Below are 26,205 nucleotides of genomic sequence, written 5' to 3'. Positions count from 1 at the left end.
CGAGAAAAAAAAAGTATTAAAGAGGGGCCAGTCCTGAATAAATGGAGGGCGCCGAGGCTCTGTGCTTGTCCCCTTAGCTCGGGTAACATCGTCCAACGAATCATACCCCAAGGGAGGAGCTCGTAGCTCTCAGCCTCTGGAGTATTGAGTGCATGTCATTACTAAGGGTAAATTGGCATGTAAATATTACCAACTAAATCACTAAAACTCCATCCATTTTTGCTGTTTAAATTATAACCTACATTTCTAGTCAATGAGATCGCCCACTGGCCTTCATTAAGTGATCCCGCTCAATCAATATGAAATGCAGTTCAACATCTTAACAGACATGCCATCATAAGTAAACCTTATTATCTAAGTCAGAAAATATGATATAAAATCTTTATGACTAAGAAAAGTTTAATCGCTTCACTCGCTTCACCCTTAATGGTTAAAATTTAACACATGTTCTAACTATTACCTATAGTTCAACCGACCCCTTCCTGGTGCTTCTTATTCAAAAAGCAACTCAAGATTTACAAAATGATAGCTGATTTATCCATATTTCTTAACATTTTGCCTGGGACCAATTACCATCATACAAAATGTACTCCCAGATTTTGCAGAAGATATGAGAGACTCCGCCTACTAAAATGTGGCAAATGGGACATTATGATATTGAAAATGCAAAACATTTCTTCAAAAATGACATACGGCAGCACGACCAAATTGAGTTGACACTATAATATATAATTGCAAGTTGTAACATGAGTATTAGTGAGCTTACAAGTGCATTTTTTATAGTAAAAAATCGCAAAACGCCTTTAGAACCTCACCTGATGCTATACGTAAAAGTACAGGCCATATTTCACACCACCTCTTATATAACCTGACACGAATACACCTGGTTTCAACTCCATACATCTAGTGTATATATAATATAAAAAAATCGGGGAAATAGGCTAGTGTCGCAGAAATAGGCCATTTTTAAAAACATCTTTCAAACTCACTAAAAAGGAAAAACAATCATCCTAAAATCATTTTTCTATAATGTTCCGTTAAAATAAAATTAAATATATAAATAAATCTCTGGTTTATTCAATATAGTGATATATATAGCAGGCTATTTTCATAGTCCAATGCTATTTTCGCGAAAACAGGCTAATGTCGCAGAAATAGGCTATTTTTTAAAAAAACAAAAAAAAACTTTCAAACTAACTAAAAAAAGAAATAAAAAATCATCATAAAATCATTTTTCTATACTGTACTGTAATGTTCCGGGCTATTTTCGTAGACAAATGCTATTTTCGCATGTGTGTCCTACTCTTTCCAATTAGTTTGACACTCATTGTATGCCTTTGAACTAATCCAAACAAAAACTAACCCAAAACCTTCTGTCTATAGTCCTAGAAAAAGGGTACCACCATCCAAGACCTTTTACTGCAATATAAGTTAAAAAAGGTTATATATTACGCTCAGAATGCAGTATTTCGGACTAGAAATTGTTAGAATTATCACCCCCCCCCCCCCCTCCCCCCCTTGCCAACTTAAAGCATAAATAATAAATCTCGCTTCAAAAGCTCTCACTCGCCCAGGCTACACTGATCGATTTCCCCCCTCATAAGGAAATCGGGGCGCCCAAGAAATCGAGCGTTGGCACAGTTGGGCCGGAGGCGTACGGGTTTTACTGCAATGCACCACAAAGCGCTTTAGTGATACAGAGGTTCAAAACAGAAAAATAATCTGAAAATGCAGTATTTCGACTATATTAAACAACTTCATGATCTTGAACTGTATCAGGATCTAAAACAGTTGGTTTGTAAATTTGTATAAGTTTAATTCAACGATGCAAGTTTGTTAAGCTACATGTAATCTGAATTGACATACATTTTCGCGACCTCACTAGAACATACTAACACTGACACAGAATTCATTCTAAATGCCGTCCAGGCTTTTTTTTAATGATTAAACTCATCTAAGTTTCCTTTTATGTCAATATAATCAGAGTATTAAGAGTCACCAGAAATTAAGTAAAAAAAACACACTAAATAACTTACAATATACACACTGATGATTTCCAACTAAAATGAGCTACAAATTTGCAACCACGAGTTCTACCCCTCTGAATTTCCAAATTCGAGGTTTGCCCCTGCACACCGACAACCTCATGGACATCAGTTGCTTCTACTATTAAGTATAAGATCTAGCACCATTTAAAATTTTATGAAAAAGTTTACTGTAACATACACTGAACCACTGGCTTAAGTAATGTTCTGTTTACTTAAGGCCATGATTTCTATCAGTTAACTTTCAGACAAATATTTTTGGTTCAAACTTCTTAAAGCTGCACTCTCACAGAATGAATGTATTGACAACTATTCTTATTTAATGTCTTGGAACAAGCAAATTGTGTCCAAAATCCCTAGAAATCAGATCACAGATTTTTATATTTAAATTAAAAAATTATGTTTAATGCATTTTTCTTAAACTGTTAACCCTAAGTAACGGTTTAAGCCATAAAACCATAAATTTTCGAACGGAATTTTTTAACGGCAATCTTATATCATTGGTTTGCAGATATATTTATGCAAAAATTTGCTCTTTCAAGTTTCCAAGATTAAAAAAGAGTAGTAAAAATGGTATCTATGTGAGAGTGCAGCTTTAAAACACACACTATAAATTTATCTAGCTACTAAAAAGTGATATTATTGTAGAAAGTTGAGTTTTCTACAAATATTTTAACACAAGAATGTAGAATTGTTTACCAGAACGTTATTTACTGTACAATATACAGTGCACTAGACTTTGAGACAGCCCCCAACATGTGACCCGGAATTCCCGCAATAACCCACTTTCATTTTCAATGTAAAATCAATATTTAATGTCAATATATTTTTGTGGGGTGCTAGCATCCTTTCAAGTAAATATCCATTTTTTGTTAAACCCCAAAATAACAAGTATTTACCACTTATTTACCTATTTATTTGACGTTGTTTCATCCAAAGCGCTTTTCCATTACCGGTGCGTCAGTAAAATTGTTCCATGTGCGATATTTGTAAACATGTACACAAAGGCAGTTTTGATGTGTACAAGTTCTAAAATTGTTGTAAGCATTAACAAAGCGTCAAACACAATATATATGTAAAAAAATCTTCATATGCAGATCATTCCCAGATATTTTCCCTGTGAATTTAAACGACTGATTCGGACCTACCCCTGATTCGGAATCCCTTATTAAACTGTACTAATCCACAGGGGTTTCTCTCTCGAAAAAAAAAATCTTATATATATTATATAATATATATAAGAAATTTTTTTTTCGAGAGAAACCCCTGTGTACTAATCCACCTAAATGGCTGTCAATGAGTCTTTTGACGATTTTTTTTTACTATGCCAGACTCATTACACCATCCCAGCAAAACATAGCAACAGTCCTTGCGCAGAGAATCCTCGCGGCCACAATTTTGAAATTATCTCCGTTATAAATTTCAATTTCTTCAAAAATATTATTTCCTACTATTAAACACATATTTATTTATATCATTATGCCAAAATAACTTGTTCAGATATCATAAAACACTTACATGTGTCGATTATTTATCAAGTATCCCGATAACTGTAAATCTGGGACAAATCTGACAGGTTGTGTACATGTACATGTATAAAACAGTATTAATTAGTGACCCAGAATATATTTCTGTGAAAATAACGACTGTAATGGCAAATTAAATCCAGTTTAGATCACTGTCGGGTACATATTGAACATTTGGTCATTATAATTCAACATCGATGCATAATATTACTATATATTCTTTCGCCCTGTGTTAAATGGTAGAGAGTTGTAGCGTTACAGGGATACATAAGAAATGTCATAATAATAAAAAAAAGAATCCCCAACGCTCATTTTGTTGCTGAAGATACAGCTGCCTGTGCTACAGGGTCAATGTAGTAGCTTATGGTCTAACATGGGCCTGACCAGAAATCTGAAAACAATGACAACATGTTCAATGTTTAGGATTCAGAGGCATTTAGCATCAAATAAATACGTCAATATTAATGTTATTAAGACTTTGTTTTACCCAGCATTATCTCTTTCTTCTAATACAGATCTTTTGCAAAGTTTTTTACGTTTCTTATCTGGAGCTCTGCATTTTAGTTTGCGTACATGTTTAAAATGACTGTCATAATTGTTGTTTTATTTCAGGCCTGTATTGTGATGACATTGTGTGATAGTTCTGCAGAAACTGAGGTTTTAAACTTCACACAAAAATACCAGTGTTTTGTTTACAATGCAAATGCTTTGTTTCATCTTGGAGAGTATACCAGGGCAGAGGTAGGGATAAGATATTAAAGTATTTTAAAGATGTAAATAACTATTGATTTGAATGTTGCTTAAGGGACTGTGGTATTAGAAATGGTGTTTATAATATTTTAATGGAGAGGATTTTAGAACCCAGAAAATTTTATGGGTCTTTTTTGGCGCCATCATTTCAGCGCAAATCCCCTTCTTAATGGATCTTCTTCACAATCGGGTAAAAATTACCCTTCTTGAAAACATTTGCCTCCAGAAAAAATGAATTTTATAGAGTCAATTATAAGTTCAATTGTGCTTCAATCAGGCTACACCTGGTATAATAATTGATATAACTGCAGGGCCTTTTTACCAGTTATGAGGAAGACACACTAGCCCTTTTTATGATGAAAAACATGCTGTTGTTTTTCAGTTTTTTTTTGTGGGGGGGGGGGAATCTCAGAATACTTTTTCCAACAATTTAGTTTATTATATTATTTATTTTCAATCTTTCAGGAAACCTACAAGAGAGCTTTGTTGCTAAAAAAAGTTATCAACAAGACCAAGGGAAAAACAGCTGCTCCTCCCTCTACCACAAATGTTCGTTTCATTCTTTGATACAGGGGCAGTTCTTTCAAATGAAAGTTTGATGTAAAATTGCTTCAGTATTTTTATTTATGAGCTTTGCCTAAAACAAAGTACACTTAAATTCAGTCCTATATCTAGTAGTCTAAAAAAAAACAGATGGGCATTTGTGATTGCGGACAGCGCACTTTTAGAGAAAGCCCTGTTTTGTAGTGTCAGTTGTCATGGCAATACACATTATATACATGTAGAAAATATATTATAATAAACATTGAAAAGAAAATGCTTGATATTAAAAATTAGTTAATTATTATATAAAACTTGCCAGTCCTGTTTTCAGGATTTGACATCAGATGTTGAGGTGAAGTACAAGATCTACGAGTGTTTGCTTTACTCCAAGCAGTACAAAGAGGCCATGTCTGTGGTACGATGCTTTGGAAATTTTCTCCAGTCTTCTTATTATAAATTTATTTTCCAAAAAATACCCACCACTCTTCTAAAGTTGAAGGTTACACCATTGTTATGTTCAGTTTTATAGCAGGAGGGTATACCGTTGTTATGCTCATTGTTCAATGTATTCCACTATTTCATAGCTAGAGAGTTTACTGGTATGATATACAATGTATTGAACTAATCTATAGCTCAAGGGTATACAAGTGCTATGCACAATGTATTCCACTAATTTATAGCTGGAGGGTATCAGCACCAAGCAGCGAACAGCGAAAGTGAACCTTGCTCTTGCCAAGCTCTACATTCGCTCTGGAATGGACCGCTCCGCCATCACCAGCTATAAGGAAGTCCTGAGGTAGTGGCCAATGGTGTTCTGATAAATGAATAAACCTGAATATGTTTATTTTGACTGTTTAAATATTGCTTTATTAAAGGGACAATGTAAACCATCTGACAGTGCTTGACATATTAATCATGTTCTTTTTTTGTTTTTTTGTTTTGCATGGTGCCTACAAGGCGTTATCTTTATGTATGATCTCTTTTATGGGTGTGTCTAAATACTAGTAAATGTCTTCAAGGCATCATAGTGTTTTGTTTCCTTACAGTTACACCTGTTGAGACTTAACTGTCTTATTACATTAACAATATTTAGGTAGTGTCTAAACATGTGACATTCAGCATTTTGAGACAAACCAAAATGTCTTAGGCTTGATATCTTTTTATCAATTGCCTCATTACATTAAACCTTGTCATGTTACATCTTTGAAGGGAGTTTCTTGTTTTCTGATGTTAGTGTAGTTGTGACATATGTATACTGATTGCCCAATTATCACACATTCAGAGAATGTCCGCTGGCACTGGAGGCGATCAATGGGTTGTTGAGTCTAGGGCAGAAGGGAACAGACGTCCACTCACTTATCATCAGCTCTCTACCACAGGGATTCTGCCGGGAATGGTAGGAAGGGACTTGGATTGGGTTGTGTTTGTTTTTTTGCAAAATCTGTGAATCAATATATATACAACAGATATTTTAACCCATCTGTTTTTTCAAAGAAAAAGTCTAAGTTTTGTGATTGCATTAGCATTGTCGTCATCACATTTACATAAACAAGTTAACATTAGCCATAATTCTAACTCTAAAATCTTCAGTGTATTCACACGAAACTTGATAAATGTTTTGCCATTATGAACATGTGTAGCAAGGCCCATAACTCTGCTTTTAATAATTGTTGAGTTTTGCCAGTGGCAAAAACAGAACAAAATACAGATGAGCATTAGCATTATGTGCTCTTGTTATCTAAAAATAACTAATTTTGAAAAAAAGACTTGTAGTTTGTATCAACCTCTACTTGTAGTATATGGTGCACTGAAATCTAGCATTCTTGATCATCACTTTGCATTTTTTGTACATTATCTAGTAATTCATCTGTTGATGGTGTACAGGTTGTCACAGTGGATACGGGGCCATGCCCAGGTATCAAGCAACGACTATGTGAACGCGGTGAGAACGTTCAGGCTGGATCTGACCGACTGTCTCAAGGACAATGTGTACATGGTGACCAGCATCGCCCGCGCACTCTTCCTCGATGGACACTACAAACAGGCTCTAACTGCATTTCAAAGGGTAGGAATCACACATAAACAAACCAGAACGCCTAAGGCTGAAAAACTTTAAAGTAGAAAAAGAAAATATTTATCCAAGATGGCACTCCTTCTATGAATACTGTATCTTCAGACATGTGGCGTTGGCATCCAGGTTTCTATCATACATGTGGCATTGTATGGTTCCAGGTTTCCATCCATTTCACACCAAACAAACACTTCCTCTCTAACTTTAATGTTTTAATGTTTTGTTAGAGAAATTTGAATATATTGTTTCAAACCAGTGATTGTTGCTGTAGAATAGTAGTACAGATGGCCTATTAGAATAGAACTTCACTCGTATGTGTGGCATATTTGCACAGAGGAACCTGAGCCTATAAATATTCTGAGGTACTCCTCATTTCTCTGCCAATGTAAGCACATGTTGAGCCTGAGGTATCTGTCCTGAACACCAAATCAAGTGTAAATTGAACATTTATGAAAGTAATAAAGTTTTGCTGTTTCGGTTACTTTCAGGCCCATGCTATAGACCCCCTCCATCTTGCCAACATGGACATATATGCGTACCTCTTGTATAAGGAGAGAAGAGGGCTCGTGTTACAGAGGTACTCAAATTATCTTATTTATTGTAGGTATTGTTTGACAATAAATGAATTATTGATAGATGCGAACTGAATAAAACCCAACATTTCTGAGAACTATTAAAAATATAACACCATGTGGGTTAGAACATGTAAAGAAATCTCAGTGCTTTTACATCCATGAGATGGACTATTTCTACATGATCTCCTCCTTCTGTAGACTTGCAAACCAGCTGATGTCTGCCACGGAGACCTCCCCTGAGCCCTGGGTTGCCATGGGATACCTGGCCCTTTACACCAAAAAGAATTCAAGAGCGGTCTATTATGCTCAGAAGGTTTGTTTATTGACATGTTCTGTATGCATCTTGTTAAAAAAGCAAGTGAGTTGAAACAAAACAACACTACATGCTTATATCAGTATCATTGTCCATAGGAATGATTTCCTGTTTTAGTTAATATGTATTTCACTTTTGTCACATCAGTGTTATTTTAATGTAAGAGAACAGAACTCTTATATGACATGGACCAACAAAGTACAAAATCATACCATTTAAACATATTTACATATAAAATTCAAAATGTCTCATAATAAGAAACAGATGTATGTTGTATATAAATGGAAATAAATAAGTTGTTGTGAAGGAATTAATATAATTGCGCAATAAACAATGTATATATGGTAGTTATACACAGCCTGACAAATTTGAGTTTTTGTTCGAGAGTTATTGTTTTTCCTTAAAGGCAAATACATTAGATGGTATGAATGTTGAGGGCCTGTTGTTGAAGGCGACGGCATTCCTCGAGGTAAAGCAGGTGAATGAGGCCACACTGCACTTCCAGGCTGCAATCCGCCGGGCACCACTCAGATTCGAGGCATATGCTGGTATGATTCAATCATTAGATTACAACCTGCATTTATAGCCAGTGAAATCGCCAATCAGCCCAAAATAAGCGCCATGCTTAATGTTAAGACTAGCAGTTTTACAGCTCAACAGATATAACATCATAATTTGGCTCCCCCTTCCAGGAAACATGTTATAATCTAAATAAGTTAGATTATACTGTTATATATCTTGATTCTTGATGCAAATGAATTGAAGGGTTCGCTACATTTGCTCGCTCCATACTGTATAATTGTTTTTAAAGATTTTATACAAAATGTTCTAACTATTAGTTCGAATAACTTTATTTCATTAAAGTTCCATTCAATGTGACAATTAAATATTATTTCCTATGCATTCCTATTTATATTAAATATTGAAAAATAATGTTGATACAAATAAAATGAAATCAAGTTTAACATGTACATGGGTGCTTTTCAAAATAATGAGGCAAAAGTGTGACATAGGGGTTGAAAATTCAAACCCAGTTTTCATGATTGTCACCTATTTTAAATGAAAGTAAATACTTCAAATTACACGGAAATAACTTTGGGAAAGTATCAGGAAATACAATTAAAAAAATATTTTGACCTTAAATCCAAATATTGCGAACATTTTTAACAATATGGGTGATTTATAAAAGTGTCTTATGACAAGAACCTAGCATAAATCGGATGCTTTTTCTGAATTTTATAATCAGTAATTGGTACCTGTGTGTAGTCATATGCACAATAACTCAGTTGTTTAAGAAAAATAAAAAAAATCAACACATTTTGTCTAAATTTGAAACCAAAAATAAATTGTTACCTCACAAAGTTTTTGCTGTAATTAAATAAGAATCAAATAAGGGAAAAATCTACATATACCTCACCTTATGCATCTTTATAGACCACATACCAAATTTCAAGAATGTATTGTAACTTACAATTGCCAAATTTTTCATTTCAAAATTGAGCTATTTTTCGGTGCACAGGGGACACATATTGGAAGCCAATATAATATGCATTTATATTCCCTTTTATGTTAATAAAAAATTATTTGTGATCAACTTAAGACATTTCTGTGTATATGATAGAGTGTATTCCTCAAAATTTCTTCAGTATGACATTTTTCACCACAATTTTCTCAAAATTCAACAGCATGTAATGATGCAAATGGAAAATAATGGCTAAGAGAACAACTTACAGCAAACAGTCACATATATTAAGTCCAAATATATGAAAATATCATCAATGGTAATATAAAGTACTAGAATTCATACATGTTTAGTACTTTGTTATGTAATGAAAAAGGTGCACAGGGGACAAATCATAATGCAAGTAATATTTTTAATTATGTAATTATTTTTATAACTTAACTTTTCTTGGTAAACATTTTTACAATAAGAGGAACTGTACTTTCAGTAAAGCTTGAAACAATACTGTAAATGTTTGAAAGATTACATTAGAGTCTACAAAACTAAATACCTAAACAATGGAATGAAATATGTCCACAGAGTGGAATAAAGTTTTTGGTCTCAATGCACCTGTTACCATTAAACACTTTTGTGAACATGTGATGTCTAAATTAAAAGATGTCTCTTTGCCTTTGGCATCCTACTCAATAGAATAGTATCTGTTTTATTAGGCATTATTCAAGAAATAAATTCAAGAAACTTTTGGTTTCCACAAGGGTTTAATTTCACCTGGCTTTGACATGGTTTTACTTTGGTCCATTTTTAGGCGCTCAAATTGCCAAAGACTTTTCTTGCAACTTTACATATTCTTAGCATTGCTTGTGTATACTAGCTGCCTTTTTAATTTTTTCCTGATTTAGTTGGTGTGCCTACTTTTTTTATGACTCTGACTGACAGACCTCACCAATTGTGTAATTTTCTACAACATGACTTATTTTAAGACCTTCACTTCGGTATGGCATTCTTTACCAGACGGTTAATTGTGGAGGCCCATGCCATGGAATCCCTCTGAAGGGGTTGTTTTGCATGTTGTGCCTTTTCTGAACTGATGCTGCTTAAACTGTGTGTGTTCATACCTTCTCATTTTAACCTTTCTTCTTTTATTCTGTCTGTCATTTTCTGGACTTTTATTGTTTCTTCATTTTGCTTCATTTTATTTCTTCTCTGCCTCTGCTTCTTTAGTTTCTCCTTTTCTTTTATTTGTAAATCATATAGGATCTATTTGTCCTCTTTCTTAGGGTTTGAGCAATACCTGGAAAATCCTGCTCTTTTTCTCTGAGTATCTTGATCTCGGTCATACATTTTCTGCAACTTATGATCTTTCCTAAGTCATTCTCTGCGCTTCATAGACTTCATTTTGTTAATGTTTTCAACAGTCTTTTCTTCATTTGTTTTCATATTTTCTATGTGATCTCTTTGGAAAAGGAAGCTTAACTACAAGCTTTTCCACTAGGGTACTTGTTTCCTGTACAGAATTATAATCTGGTATATGTGCTATCCATAAAAAAAAATGTCCCCTGTGCACTGAATTGAAGCATATAATACCTTGCACATATAAAAGCATTACATGAATAATTTCAATTTGATTCAATGTTTTTTAATTGTTATGATTAAATCAAAATAGAATATTTAAACAAAATATGTTATCTTATGTGCCTCAATATCGAAACTGAATTTGAATTAATTTAATAAACCTTGAAAAGTAAACATTTCATGGCTTTATAATTAAATAATAAAAAAAGTATTCATAACACACTTACCATCAAGATGCTAAACTATCAAGTGATGCCTAAATATAACATACACACTTCTCATAATGTTGAATTAGCACCATATTGGTCAATTATGACATTTTATTGAAATCTGCTAAAACAGGGTGCACAGGGGACATTGCTTTAAACCATGCAGATGCTTCAAATCTCTGTATGTGAGAGGCTGAAAACTGTTTTTGCATTTGTTGTAACTTTCTTTTCTGGGAAATACAGCAGAATATCATTTTATTGAAGAAATTATAGAAATCTGACAACTAAAAACCGAAAAGGTGCACAGGGGACATTTTGGAGTAATAAGACATGCATCTGAGTTACAGACAAAATAATGTATGAAATAATAAAACTATGTTATTTATATAAAGCTGACAGGTTAAAGTTATTAAAATAACATAGTAATTCAATATAAATAGTGCCTAAATGGAATGGTAGTGTTCTCAATGTGAATTGAATATTCTTTACTAAATGAATGGGGGTCCGTCATATGACATTAAAATTTGGTTAAGTTAATACATATTTTTTTATTTGAAGTATGTTTTTTTTTAAATGAGAAAGGGTTCAGTTGCATAAAAAACAATACCAAAATACTATATCATTCAGTTTCTAAAAATAAAACACATTTGAATAAAGGTCTTCATGTAAAATGTCACACTTTTTTGGGTGCACAGGGGTCAAATTTAGCAACATATTCTTACACAAATATTTTGCTGATTGAGCCATCCATTTGAAACTCAACAATTTTCTTAACAACATTGATTGGCCCATAATGTGCCTGAAAACACTTTCCAAAAGTGAAAGGAATAAAAGTTAGGAGAGATAAAAGAAAAAGCCTCATTATTTTGAAAAGCATCCACATAGGTACTTGCTGCATGATTCATAAACATTTGTATTAAAAGTTATATTGACTATGCAAGATTTGTCTCTTTGACAATTTTGATAAAACCTAAAAGATAATGGGAAGGGGTGACCCTAATTTAAATCTACCTTGATTTTGATTTATAACAGAATATTACTTTTATTTGTTTTTTAAAGGTGTTTATTTATATAGTCTAAATTGTCTTATAGGTAATATCAAAGTGAATGTGATTTTACATAGTTTGTCTTCACCATTACTATTTTAGCACCTTAGAATAAGCTGAACCAAATTGTTTGTGAAATTGTCTTTGATATATAATTTTTTGAAAGTTATAGAATAGTGAGTATAAGACTGATGTGAAGTCCATGTGTCTGCCTACTTGCTTGATTGTGTATGTGCTTTGAAGGTTTGACAGAGTGCTACTCAGGCAGAGTAAGGGAGGCCATCGGCTGGGCAGGCAGGGCCTTGAAAACCATCGGAGCAAATGTCAGAACACTCTGGGTATGTCTGAATGGAGATTATGTAGTGTTGGAGGGAGATTATGTAGTGTTCACTAAACCTCTGTAACATCAACAATACAATCCCCAGGGTGCAGCATTTTCCTGAAATTGAAAGAGTGCTTCCTGCATAATCTTTTGACAGAAAACAAATGTGGAACATACATGGACATGTATTTGTAGTTACTTATTTATTATTCAGGCTTGGAACCATAGTAATGAATTATAAAATATGCCCTTCTTTGGAATTCAATTACAATAATTGGTTTATGCTGATTTATTAAGGGTGTGTCTAAATACTAGGGGCTGGAGTGGTCCACCTCTCACCAAAGAGGTTGTGGGTTCGTGCCCCACCTGAGTACTTTCTCATGGCCTTTCAAAATGGACACAGTGCTGGTTTCTGCCCAGGAAACAGACTAGAGAGTGGACACAGTGCTGGTTTCTGCCCAGGAAACAGACTAGAGAGTGGACACAGTGCTGGTTTCTGCCCAGGAAACAGACTAGAGAGTGGACACAGTGCTGGTTTCTGCCCAGGAAACAGACTAGAGAGTGGACACAGGGCTGGTTTCTGCCCAGGAAACAGACTAGAGAGTGGACACAGGGCTGGTTTCTGCCCAGGAAACAGACTAGAGAGTGGACACAGTGCTGGTTTCTGCCCAGGAAACAGACTAGAGAGTGGACACAGTGCTGGTTTCTGCCCAGGAAACAGACTAGAGAGTGGACACAGGGCTGGTTTCTGCCCAGGAAACAGACTAGAGAGTGGACACAGTGCTGGTTTCTGCCCAGGAAACAGACTAGAGAGTGGACACAGTGCTGGTTTCTGCCCAGGAAACAGACTAGAGAGAGGACATAGTGCTGGTTTCTGCCCAGGAAACAGACTAGAGAGTGGACACAGTGCTGGTTTCTGCCCAGGAAACAGACTAGAGAGTGGACATAGTGCTGGTTTCTGCCCAGGAAAAGGACTACAGAGAGTACATAGTGCTGGTTTCTGCCCAGGAAACTGACTAGAGAGTGATTCAAATCAGCTTTCATCCTTCCTTACAATCGAGCTAAAAATAAATTTGTATAAACCAATTACAATATTTAATATTTTATTTGTCAATTGTACTGAAGACATGGATTTGAAGTATTCAAATCAAGCAAAAAATAATAGCCACCTCATTGTTCATATTTGAGACTGAATGTTGATACATGTACTATAATTTCAGCTATATGGAGCTATGATTGCAAAGGAACCCACTGCTGTTGCAAAGGTATGTCTCTATTTCAATGTTCACTGTTAAAATTAAGTATTATACGCTGGTTCGTATATGGCATAAGTATTGGAAAGAGTAATTTGACTTAGCATCAGCATATTTGAAAATAGATGATGCAAAGAAAAATAGGTTTGGTGTCCTGATTTGCTGTTTAAAAGGTGGGAGTTTAAGGTACCTGTATGACAGTCAAATCAAATTATGTTATGATTTTTCAGTAAGAAGTGTTTACATGTTGATTATCTTTCTAAGAATAAAAACAATCAAACATGTTTTAGTGAGTGACTGGCACTAAAGTGAAACTGCCAAATGGTAAACAAATTGGTTACACACATATGTTTGGAAGTACCTATGTATTCCTTTAACTATATACATGTATGCAGTGTATGATACATAAAGTGTTTGCAGGCAAAGCCATACCTGGAGAAGGCAATGAAGCTAGACCCGAGCAACCTGCTGCCGGTGTATGTGATGGCTGACATCCTCAAACAGGAGAAGAAGTTTGACAACGGAGTGGACCTGTGAGTAATAGTGTCACATTATTTTGTTTACATATTATATATATAAATAGTTACAGATAGCTGATAAGAGGTGAACAAAGTTTATCAGAGGTAGGCAAAATAATGGTACAGTTGACAAAAAAAGAGAACAGCCATCTGAATGTAGTTGAATTATTAAGTCATTGTACTTGGATCATTTATATATATATTTCATATCATTGGAATGGTCTAAAAAATGATACTTTGAATATATGAAAAAGTTTCTTTTTTGTCTGATGTTTGAAGAATTGTTTTTTTTCTTTTCTAAGTCAAAAGTTTGAAAAATAGAGCATTTTACTGATATGAACATTTTTAGAATCTGTTGACAAATGTGAAAGGTCAGACCAAAGTAGAACATTCTGCCGCTATGTATGTCTATCAGCAATGGTTACCTTTTGTCTCCAATAGAATGGCGATATTATCAGGAACAAACGCTTGTGACATTGCCAATCAATGTGAAACTGTCAAATGGTAAACAAATTGGTAACACACATCTGACATCAGACAGAGGACTTGTCTATGTATTCCTTTAACTATTTATGTAGTGTATGATACATGTTGACGTTGTCTGTGCATTGTAGCCATGAATGAAAAATTAACTTATGTTGTTCATAGGGTAAATTATATTATATTGTGTTCTTACACGAAACATTTCATTATGCCTTATGCGTCATGACATTTAAAAGAATGCTATCAGATAAACAAGCCAATCAGTATGTGCATGTTACCTGATTATAGCAATAACGTTACAGATATTGTGTCCCAGCCCTGTGCGGGCTGATGTTGATTTTGGTAGCAGAACAGGCTATAACTTAAGTACAGTGAAAAATATCAAATACATATTTTCCCTGTTTGAAACAATGAAAATATCAAGTTATATATCAAAGATAAATCTCTACAATTCACCAGAAAGCATTTAATAATACTTTACAGATACTGTATAAAGTAATTCTGATTATGTTTTAATGCTGTTTATTGTGACAGAGTGCGGAGTTACTTAGTTAACCAGAGTACATGCAAGCTGCACCTGCTGCTGGCTGACTTCCTGCGTCTGACCGGGGACCACCAGGAGGCCCTTGACCAGTACAGCAAGGCACTCGGGTATGTATGGGGGACATATAAACCTTTTATGGGAATGCGTTTGAGGCCCCTAGGATCAAGGTCAAGGTTACTATTAAGGCCAAAAAAAAATAATTGTTTGTTTAGGGCAACCTTCCCAAAATTTCTAGGAAAGTTAGGTAGGGATTTTTTTTGATTTTTTTATTTTTTTTTTTCAAAATCTGTCGTAAGTTCAGAGTGTTTTTTTGCACATGGCAGTCTTTCCTACATTACTGTCATTGCCTGACTTTGTTTTATCATATAAACAATAATTCTGATTAAAATATGCATTTATCTGCCCTTCGTAACTCTCTATTCGCTAACAAATATTTTTTTGGCTCAGAAACGGAAAAAAATAGTTAGGGTCGGCGCATTATTATAGGTAGGGTCGGGTTACCCGAAACAGACATATTTTTTGTTTAGGCCTAATAGAAAAAGGGTTTGGTATTAAATAACTTAAGTAAGGGTTTACATATTTTGACCAAACTTGGTATATAGGAAGAGTTTATAGAGACCTTTCCTAAGATTGTGTTTTGGGCCCCTAGAGTTATGGTCTCGGTCAAGGTCACTCTTGCTAAAAATAGAAATATGCTTAATACTGAATAACTCAAGTAAGGGTTGATATAGTGGGACCAAACTTGGTATATAGGACAAGTTTATGCAGAGCTTTCATGGATTGCCTTTCGGTCCCCTAGGGTCAAAGTCACTGTTACTAAAAATAAATTGCTGTTTCAGTTATGGTTGACATACTGTGACCAAATTTGATATGTAGGGAGAGTTTATGGAGGACTTCCATGGGATTGTGTTTGGGGCCCATGGAATTAAGGTCACTGTTACTAAAAATAAAAGAAAGCAGTTGAAACTGAATCTCTTCTGCAATCATTAAAAACCTGGTTTTGTCACATCGTGATTCTTGTTCACTTTTTGATTTGATTTTTTTATTGCTTTTGACAGACACATATTACATAGTTATTGTATTCACTTCTAAGTCAAAGCGGCGTGGTCGAGCGCGCTGTCTTACGACAGCTCTTGTTTATTTATATGGCAACAATTGTAACATTCTTTTTATCACATGACATGAATGTTGCACAAGTGTAATATATAAGAAATGCAAAGGGGTTTTATTACACTCAGAACAAGCAAAATCATGTAATCAATTTTTAAAGCAACGCAAACTTTTGGGTTAAAGAATTTTAAAGAAACATACACAAACTTTCAGTATGAACTCTATTTGTCCTCTGTTGTAGCCTTGATCCTACAAATGAGCTCGCAAGACAAGGGATTGAGCAAGTGGAGAATGGGGAGTCTGGGGCAGAGAACACATTTGATGTTGAGATGGAACACAGTGTGTCTGAGGTAAGCTACAGGCCTGGATTGTCTTTGAATAAGCATATAAGTAGATTTAGCTGATACACATTATTGTTTATATTTTGCTCATGTGTAGCAATGTATCAGTTTATACCCTTTAATGTAATACATCACACTGTGATGCTTGACTGACATGTAACCCTAATTAATTTTACAGGATCTTAGTCTTTAAAAGAACTGATAAATGAATTGAGCTTAGGGTTTGGAAACAAATATTGAATCAATTTTAATGATGTGAAGTTTTTAATCTGTTTTGGACCCATATCATTCCATTGTTGTAAATTACAGGCTGACTTTGATGGAAGTGATGTGGAAAGTACATGGTCAGATGATCTGGGATAGCTAACAAACTGGAAACAGTGTTGGCAAGAAAATATGTCATTTAGTTGAAAGACAGCTACTGTGCAATACAGGAAAAATGGTTGCTGCTATACAGATATTTTCCTGCAAGAGTGTGAGATCACTCCTATCAATTGATCTTCAGCCAAGTTCAGGACTGTTCTCAGACAGCACTAACTGTATTTATTTAATCATACCATGAGTTGTGTTGGAAATGCTTGTGATAAAACGTGTAATTATATATATGTGCTGTTTTCTTCGATATTTATACCTGTATTGATCTTATATTTTAAATGGTTCTGTCACATACTGACAGCATTCATAGATACATATTGTACAATAATATGTCTGTATAAATTTCAATAAAACTGTTTCACTTTTTTTTCGTTTTAATGCAAAGTATTTATGACTGTGATATTTGTCTGTTACTGATATCAATAATTGAGATTGTTGATCCAGCATTGAAAAGCAAGTGTTATTAGGTATTCCAATAGTTAATACATCTATGGGCATTTTGCTTTAATAGCTAGGCCAATAGTGAGATGGTATAAGTGCTGTTATACATATGAAATGACCAGTTACATTAACGTCCAGACACTGATATCTGGAAAAAAAATAGAGAATCAACTCAAACATTTTACATTGGCAACTTTTTTTAGAATTGATATTTAGATAATTTACTTACTTTAATGAACACACAGCAACTTGTTAATCCAAGTCTAAAACAAGTCTGTTATCAATAGTGCTATTAACACTTTTTGGCAAAATGGAGCATTTTATGTCACATTTTAAAACAAAAATTCAAACATTATTCATTTACAAATCAAATTTTATTTTCAGTCAGTATGACATAACAGAGAAACCATTAGCTATGAATAGTTAACCGACTAAATTTATTTGAAGTTCATACATGCCAAAAGAAAACAAGTGATCAATTAATTAGAAGAAATAATCAAAGGCAAAGAAATATAATTATTTTGGAGAAGGTAGAAATTAATAAAATTCATTCCATTCTCTTATTGTCTGAACGTCATCATAGCTGATAGTATTAAGCATAATTTTTTTAAAAGACTTTGGAGGAAGTTAAATTTAATGTACAGTATTACAGCATGACATGACAGTGTATCATAAGAATATGATAAATCATGACATAAAATAATTCTTTATAATGAAAAAGTTGAGAGGTTTTCATAGCGAAATAAAATTATGTGAATTCATTTTTTCGTACTTTTGCATCTAAATATACTTTGAAATTTCACAAATTTAAACCTGCTAAAAAATCCACCTGAATACCACCAAAATCCCCCTGAATTTTCAGCCTTCTGAACAAATCCCCCTGAATGGTCTCCAGAAAATATGGCATGTATGGAAGTTATTCTTTTAATCTTTTGATGTGATTCATGAGATTGGCATATGGTATGTGGTATTCAAAATGCGTTTAAGGTAAAAAGAAAATGTTGATAACATCATGATCGAGCAATGAAAAAGAAAACTTGAAATTAGTATTCAGTATTCAAGTGTAGGGATGTGGTATGCAGAAACTCTAAAATTTAAGAACTTTTTGTTATTTATAATTCTGATATTTCGAAACATCTTCATTTATTAATAATCAATATTATAACATGTTTCTTGTCACAAAAACTATAAGACATATACCTGGGACCAATCTTACTCCCAGCATATACGTTATAAATGAATGTACACCCTCCACCCCCTTTCCAGATATGGACTATAATTATAAATGAAGATGTTTCGATCGAACTTTCCCAGACTGATTGTCCTTATATTCAAAGTTTTGATTATCAACAAAAACTGTTGTCTGCTACCTGAGCTGATATGTCAAACCAGGGGCATGATGAAAGTGGGGAAAAACAAAAAGATCCTCTCAGAGATCCGCCTATAAGATACCTAGGCAAGTTAGAAATACAATACTCATAGCATACATAAAATATAGTAATTAAAGCAAGACGACTATTGGTCATACAAAGGTTAGTCTAATTGTATTCTCTTTCGGATAGAAAATATATTCGGACATGATTTGAAAATTGCCTCATCGCCTTGTAACTTTTCTGAATTGTGATTCATCGCCTTGTAACTTTTCTGACTTGTGATTTAAACGAGTTGTCATTTAAACTGAAAAACTTTCATGATCAATAAGATGAATGCAAGTAATACTGTATTAACAAATCATCTTTCTAGAGAGTTTGGGAAAGAACAAAACTGCCAGGTTAGCTCAGAAGAGCACCATGCTTGTTTGCAGGCTGTTGTGGTTTCAAGTATTGCACTGGTTGCAATTTTCCTCCCAGGTTGCTTAAGTATTTTAGGTCTATTCATAAGCTCAGCAATTCATACACTAGTGCTTTGCATCACAGGAATTTGACTCAGTGTTTGGTCAAAAATGATATATTAAGTCATTATATGACCAAAAACTGACAAAAAAACAACAATTTCCGACAAAAACCTGGTCACTTATACTATCAATACCCAGGTTTTTGTCCGAAATTGTTGTTTTTTGTCAGTTCTTGGTCATATAATAACTCAATATATCATTTTTGACCAAACACTGAGTCAAATTCCTGTGCTTTGCATCAAAAGCTTCAACAAGTCCTGCAATCCAGAATTTGAGCAATTTTGAAAATGACAGTGGCGGTTTGTGTAACCACAATAATAATTTTATGAATGTTCAGGGATACTTCTTACTTTTATCATGTTATTGTTATGTACCCCTGTATGTCTTCAGTCTGTCAAGTCCAAGAATCATTAAATGACTTTCATCTACATTGTAGGTGAACTTCATTTTTGTGCTAATTTCAACAACTGCTGTTCACTTGCGTGTTACACATTTTACAAATTAAAATATTAACAAATAATGTCAAATAAATATATATAAGTTTAATATATTTTACAATTTTGTGCAATAATGGTATTTAAAAGCACTTTTTAAAATGTAACATATGCTAATTATGAAAAACATAATAACAAACAAATTACAGTGCAAGGCAGAGTTTTAGTTAAAACCATTAAAATCTGATTAAGTGTTAGAAATTTTTTGTGGAAAGTTGAGCCCTAAAGGTGAAACAATGGGTCGGTTATGGATTCCAGTCCCTGATGGTTCACTGGAAGAATGGCTGTTTCTGGTATTATTTGTATGTTCGTATTATAGGATCATAGTAATGTGTTAGATGGACGAACTGTGCCTTGAGATTCTTGTTGGGGAGAGGAGATATTTCGTTAGTTTATAGATACCTTGTCATTTGTTCTTTGTTCATCATTTTTCTCTTCACAATTGTTATAGTGTCTTCATTACATATATCTTTCAACAGATCAAAACACATAAACTATCTGTTTTTTGGAAAGACTAGGGAAGAATCACTATGCAGACTCTTCAAATTGTAAAATATCTTTTGTTACACAAGATTTAAGGAAAGAAAATGGAGTATACAGTTCTCCAAAGGGAGGGTGTAACACCCTCGTACAGTTGCTGCACAAAGGTCAGGAACCAAGACTGCTTCATGGAATTACCAAATTGACAATCAAATTTGTGTTTGTGTCCACTTTTACAGGTTATGCTAATGAAGTTGGTGAGGCGTTCAGGTCACAGGTTCATGTGAATATTGTAAGAAGTAGCTATGGGGTGGCCAGTGTTTATGTTGTGGCAGATGCTATACACAAGGGGAGGGAGGCAGGAATGGTAAGGGTTTGCATTCAAGACACTGGTATATATATAAAAAAAACCTATATATATATATATATATATATATATATATATATATATATATATATATATATATATATATATATATATATATATATGAAAGGTGAGGTGTTCATTATACAAATGATTTAGTAATAGTAATTTACATAAAACAAGTATTTGTTACAGTAATAGAGAAGGTAAGTCAACTGGTGCTAGTTTAATTGAGAGGGGTGACAAGTAAAGTCAAACCAACAGAAAGTGGTAGCACTACAAAGTTGTATTACCTTTTAGGGGGATGTCACTGCATATGTAATTGTTACATGGTTAAACATCAATTAATAGCAAGATAACCTTGCCCATAATTTTAGTATGTATTGTAGCTTAAAGGTTGCTATATAGCCCGAGTCTAAAAATATGATTTTTTGATTTTCAACAGTATTATTGTGTAAGCACAGTTGTTTATATTTTAGAAAACTTGGCCATCTGAGGACATCAAGAGAATCAAGGTTGGCTGGGCAGTGGCTGACACGCTACTTTGGCAGGGTCTGGCTTCAGTGATCATTCCTGGATTTACCATCAACAGGATCTGTGCTCTCTCTACCTATCTCCTTGGAAGATCCAGGAAAATGTCACCTTCCTTTCTCAAATGGACTGTTACAGGAATAGGGCTAGCATGCATTCCATTTATAATTGAACCAATTGACAGATCTGTAGATTATATCATGGAGTCAACATTCCGAAAATTTGAAGGACCAATTATTAAAAAAATAGTTAAACATCATCGCAATGACTGATGTTTATTTTAAAATCATAATATTATAAAAATTGCAAGCAACATAATATGCAATTTCAAAAAATGTGCTTCTAGTATCTGTAATATGAAGCAGAAACATTCCTTCTTTACAACAGAGTCTTTGGATAAAGCAGCAATGCTCCAGCCAGGATTTTAAAAGGCCAGGGTGCTAGGTCAGAAAGGGCAAATTGAATAAGTCTTAATGGGGAACTTGCAAGGGCCAATGTTCAATTCTAGTTGTGTATGTGTTGTAACTGTTTTCAAAACCAATAGTTTGAAAGTCCTCTACTGGTTCCACCAGAGGGGATTTAAGGTTTACCCTTCGTCCGTCCTCCTGTCTACAAAAAAATCTCGGTCCTGCGATTACTCTAAAGGCAATATGGAAATTATGCACGTTAGTGTTTTTTTTTTGTCAGACAAAGTAATGCAGAGTTATGGCCCTTGTCTTATTAAAAATATAGCTTATTTGGTCCTGTGATAACTCAAAAAGTATCAAAGCTAGGTTTATGAAACTCAGTATGTGGATGGAGGGTAATATCGAGATTATGCACGTTAGTTTTGATTTTGTCATGCAGTTATGGCCCTTTACTTACCGGGTATTAAAAATATAGCCAATTTGGTCCTGTGATTACTCAAAAAGTATCAAAGTAAGGTTCATGAAACTCTGTATGTGGATAGAGGGTAAAATGGAGATTTTGCACATTAATGTATTTTTTTTAGGGATGGAAACCGGATACCAAATCGGTATCCGGATATTCGTATCAAGTATTCGAATACTATCCGGATACTCGTATAAAATTGTTTTCATAATAAGTAAATTTCCTATTATATGTCATCCACCTTCTCTTATTTGACATAATCGTCCACTTGATTTATAATTCGTCATATGGCAATTTCACTTTTTCATTCATTCTTTCTCAGTCTTAATAATTTATAATGTTATAATCAAAGCTAAACAACTCATTTTACGTCATAAAACTCATGATGAATACCACATAAACACCTCGCGAATTTGATAGTCACTTCGGCCGAGGTGGTAGCTTGGTTACTGCCATGTGCTTTTGAGTTTGTTATTTATCAGCAGGTTTCATGTTAAATGACGCTTTGATTATTTAATAGTCGATTGTAATTTTATTTCATTACATTGTTTGATTTAATGCCATACCTACAATTTCTGCGGTGCTTTGTAATGAAGGATATAATTGCGGAAAAGATAAGAAGACAAAAAGACGATCTGATTTTTCTTTATTTACATGCGTGTACTTTTTTATTTATCAATAAACCAAACATGTTTACATATCGTATGTTCAGATAGCAATAATTTCTTCATGCATATTCATCAAAAATACGATTGGTCATTAATAGCTTTGATTGCACGACCCTTATCTTGTGATTGGACGATCAATTCCTACGGATTAATGATCAATCCGTTTAAAATCAACTAGAGCCAATTAGTGTCAATTAAGCACATCTGAGATCATAAAACAAGACTTGTCATTGTAAACAAGGTCATAGAACTAAACAGGGTGCTTTACAAGGACACAATATCACGCCTTGTGCAAACACCCAATTAGCAGACGATTTGTATCACATACCCGCTTTGTGACAGACACTGTTGATCACCTGAAATATTTCATCTGAAAAGTTTTATGACAATTGCTATGTCTCTGCTAAGCTATTTCATTGAAATTTTAATTCTTAACGAATATTCGAATACCCATTTTGGTATCCGAATACTTGCGTGATATCCGGATATCCGGATACTCAGATATTCGCTTCCATCCCTAATTTTTTTTTCGTCAGACAAAGTTATGCAAGGTTATTGCCCTTGACTTCTTAAAAATATAGCTGTTGACTGAAAAAAAATCTTGGTCCTGGGAAAACTAAAAAAGTATCCAAGCTAGGTTAATGAAACTTGGAAAGAGGGCAAGACAAGGTAATGCAGAGTTATTGCCCTTGACATTAAAAATATAGCCAATTTGGTCCTGTGATAAATCAAAAAGTATCAAAGCTAGGTTCATGAAACTCAGTATGTGGATAGAGGGCAATACGTTCGAGGTAGACATGGGTGATCTGGAAGGTTTTGCGGCTTAACCTGTTGCATTTTGATGGATAAAGTTTACTGTAAAGGCCATTAGGATTTGTTTAAGTCACACACACGCTCATCCTTTTCACAAGGCTTTAAACTGGTAGGGGACACTTGGCGCACAATTCGCGTCATTCTTGTTATGAATACCTTATCTATTATCTTTACTTTAGTGTCATAATTACGAATATTTTATATTTTCATACTTTATTCTGAAAATGGACTCTAGTCAAACAAGAGGGCACAGCAGGGTGTAGTTAAAAGGCAGCAGGGTACTGGAAAAGGGCAGTGGGATTGCCAACCCTCCTATTTAGGCCTAGCTGGAGCAAAAGGCTTTAGGTTTTAAAGTTAAGTAATGAATTAATCTTTTCTTTCAATAACATTTGGTCATTCTAAAACATTATTAATTAAAATATTTACTTATAAGGGGAAAAAAATGATGCCAATGATAGTCTACCAATGTTTAACAATTAACAGGGCTGGAAATTATTACATTACATCTAGGGTCCATCAAGCGCATGTTGCAAATGTATTTTTTAGGACATTGAAGGTAAGCTCTTTACAAAAGGATGCCATTTTGTTTCTTCTACCTCATCAACAGAATATTATCAGGTACAGATGTTCACCATTTTACTGTTTTATCAGTTGTATAGGAATATGCCATGTCATATTGTGTTGTAGACTTTGTCCAAATACTGCCATTCAGACTGTGTGAGACGTCGAGTGACACTGCTTCAATAATAATGAAATGGTATATGCGTGTACCGAGTTTCTATAAAAAATATATTGTCATGGCTATATACTCAGCTATATACTCAGCCAAGTGGTTTGATACTTACCTCGATTGATACCGTATAAGATGTTATGGAGTTTATGTGTTTTTAAAGTGTACATATAGTTGCTTTAACACTTTTCAATTTATTTTTGTGTGTTTAGTGCAATACTGGGTGAAATAAATTTTTAATACTCATGATTTGTTCATGTCCCATTCATCCATTCCCCAGTCAGTACAAGAACTGACAATTACAACTTGAACTATCACCAGATGTGATTTATACTCCCACTTTACCACATTCTTGTAATAAGTATCACCGGGAGTGATGTATGCTCATTGAATGCCCTATGTCGGTGAGAAGGCATCCATTAAGTTTATGGTACTTCTATATAGAAATAAGGACATAACAGCTGGGAAATAAGGCATGAATTTTTATTTTTTAAAAGCAATGCAGCCTTGAATATAGTTGACCAAACACAAAAATACCGGTAATGTTTCTTTTATACAGTTGAAGTCAATACCCCCAAAAAAGACAGCTGAATTAAGATCAGTATTAACTATGCCTTTAACTTTGTATTTAATACAACAAAAGATTGCAATTATAAAAATGGGCAATAACTTAAACAAGAGGGCCCTGAAGGCCCTGTATCGCTCACCTGATCCAATTCAATAATCATGAGGTATGGAATCAAAACTTTATACCTGCTGGAATTAAAAAATATATTACTTAGATCCTTCCTAGTGACCAAGTTTTTTTTAAATATCACGGATGATTTTTTTAATATCACGGATGACCCAGTTGCAAACCTTACCTTGCTGTAATAAGTACATTCTGACCAGGTTTCATATAGATAAAGTAGAAAATATGGCCTAAACAGTGTTTTAACAATGTTTTCTATGATTTGCCTTCGTGACCTATTTTTTGAACCCAGGTTACCCAGTTTCAAACTTGACATAGACTTCATAAACACAAACATTCTGACATAGTTTCATGGTGATCAAAGAGAGTATGTAACCTCTACAGTGTTTACAAAGATTTTCTATGATTTGACCTAGTGGCCTGGTGTTTGACCTCTGATTACCCAGTTTCGAACTCTACCTAAAGATCATCAAGAATAAGATTCTGATCAAGTTCCATGAACATACGATCATAAATGTGGCCTCTGGAGTGCTAACAAGCTTTTCCTATGATTTAACCCAATGACCTAGTTTTTGCTCGCACATGACCCAAATTTAAACTTGACCTAGAGATTATTAATATTAACATTCTGACCAAGTTTCCTGAAGATACAGTCATAAATGTGACCTCTGAAGTGTTAACAAGCTTTTCCTTTAATTTGAAGGGGTGACCTAGTTTTTAACCCCAGATGACCCAATATCGAACTCGTCCAAGATTTTATTGAGGGTAACATACTGACCAAGTTTCATTAAGATTGTAACCTCTAGAGTGTTAACAGTCAAATTATTGACTACGGACACAGGGCGATCACAATAGCTCACCTCGAGCACTTCATGCTCAGGTGAGCTAAAAATACTGCATCCAGAGATATGGTTATTGTGCACTGCATATCTCCTCAATGAAATATGTTAGAATATGAAGTCAATACCTCAGACTTTTTAAGTCGTGCTCCAGACAAAATATTAGTGTGAAAATTAACCAAGGGCAATAACTCAGAAAAATATTGCAGCCAAAGTTATGGATCTTAAATAGTGCACTTCTCCTTAATGAGCTTAATCTGTTTTTAAAGTTTGAAGTAAAGACCACAAAGACTTAAGTAATGCTCCAGAAAAAAATAAGTATGAAAATTGAC

The 26,205-nt window shown here is 34.2% G+C and overlaps 2 protein-coding genes across 2 annotated transcripts; both read left to right on the top strand.

The window, feature by feature from the left end:
• The first annotated feature begins 1,681 nt into the window (after positions 1-1,681).
• LOC128230540 (anaphase-promoting complex subunit 7-like) lies at positions 1,682-17,414 on the top strand. The gene is made up of 16 exons (XM_052942893.1): positions 1,682-1,794; positions 4,184-4,312; positions 4,787-4,870; positions 5,196-5,279; positions 5,545-5,660; positions 6,147-6,260; positions 6,749-6,929; positions 7,424-7,512; positions 7,709-7,823; positions 8,230-8,371; positions 12,356-12,450; positions 13,655-13,699; positions 14,108-14,220; positions 15,223-15,339; positions 16,584-16,692; positions 16,993-17,414. The coding sequence occupies exons 1-16, from the start codon at positions 1,729-1,731 to the stop codon at positions 17,044-17,046; spliced, it is 1,653 nt and encodes a 550-aa protein (XP_052798853.1). The 5' UTR covers positions 1,682-1,728; the 3' UTR covers positions 17,047-17,414.
• A 1,461-nt stretch (positions 17,415-18,875) lies between these two features.
• LOC128230539 (mitochondrial fission process protein 1-like) lies at positions 18,876-24,589 on the top strand. Its single transcript, XM_052942892.1, has 3 exons — positions 18,876-18,955; positions 20,607-20,734; positions 21,211-24,589. Exons 1-3 carry the CDS (start codon positions 18,880-18,882, stop codon positions 21,532-21,534), a joined length of 528 nt encoding a protein of 175 aa, XP_052798852.1. The 5' UTR covers positions 18,876-18,879; the 3' UTR covers positions 21,535-24,589.
• Positions 24,590-26,205: the final 1,616 nt, after the last annotated feature.

The sequence above is a fragment of the Mya arenaria genome, chromosome 4 (assembly GCF_026914265.1).
Source record: "Mya arenaria isolate MELC-2E11 chromosome 4, ASM2691426v1".
Taxonomy (NCBI): domain Eukaryota; kingdom Metazoa; phylum Mollusca; class Bivalvia; order Myida; family Myidae; genus Mya; species Mya arenaria.
This window is presented reverse-complemented; position numbering and strand designations above follow the sequence as displayed.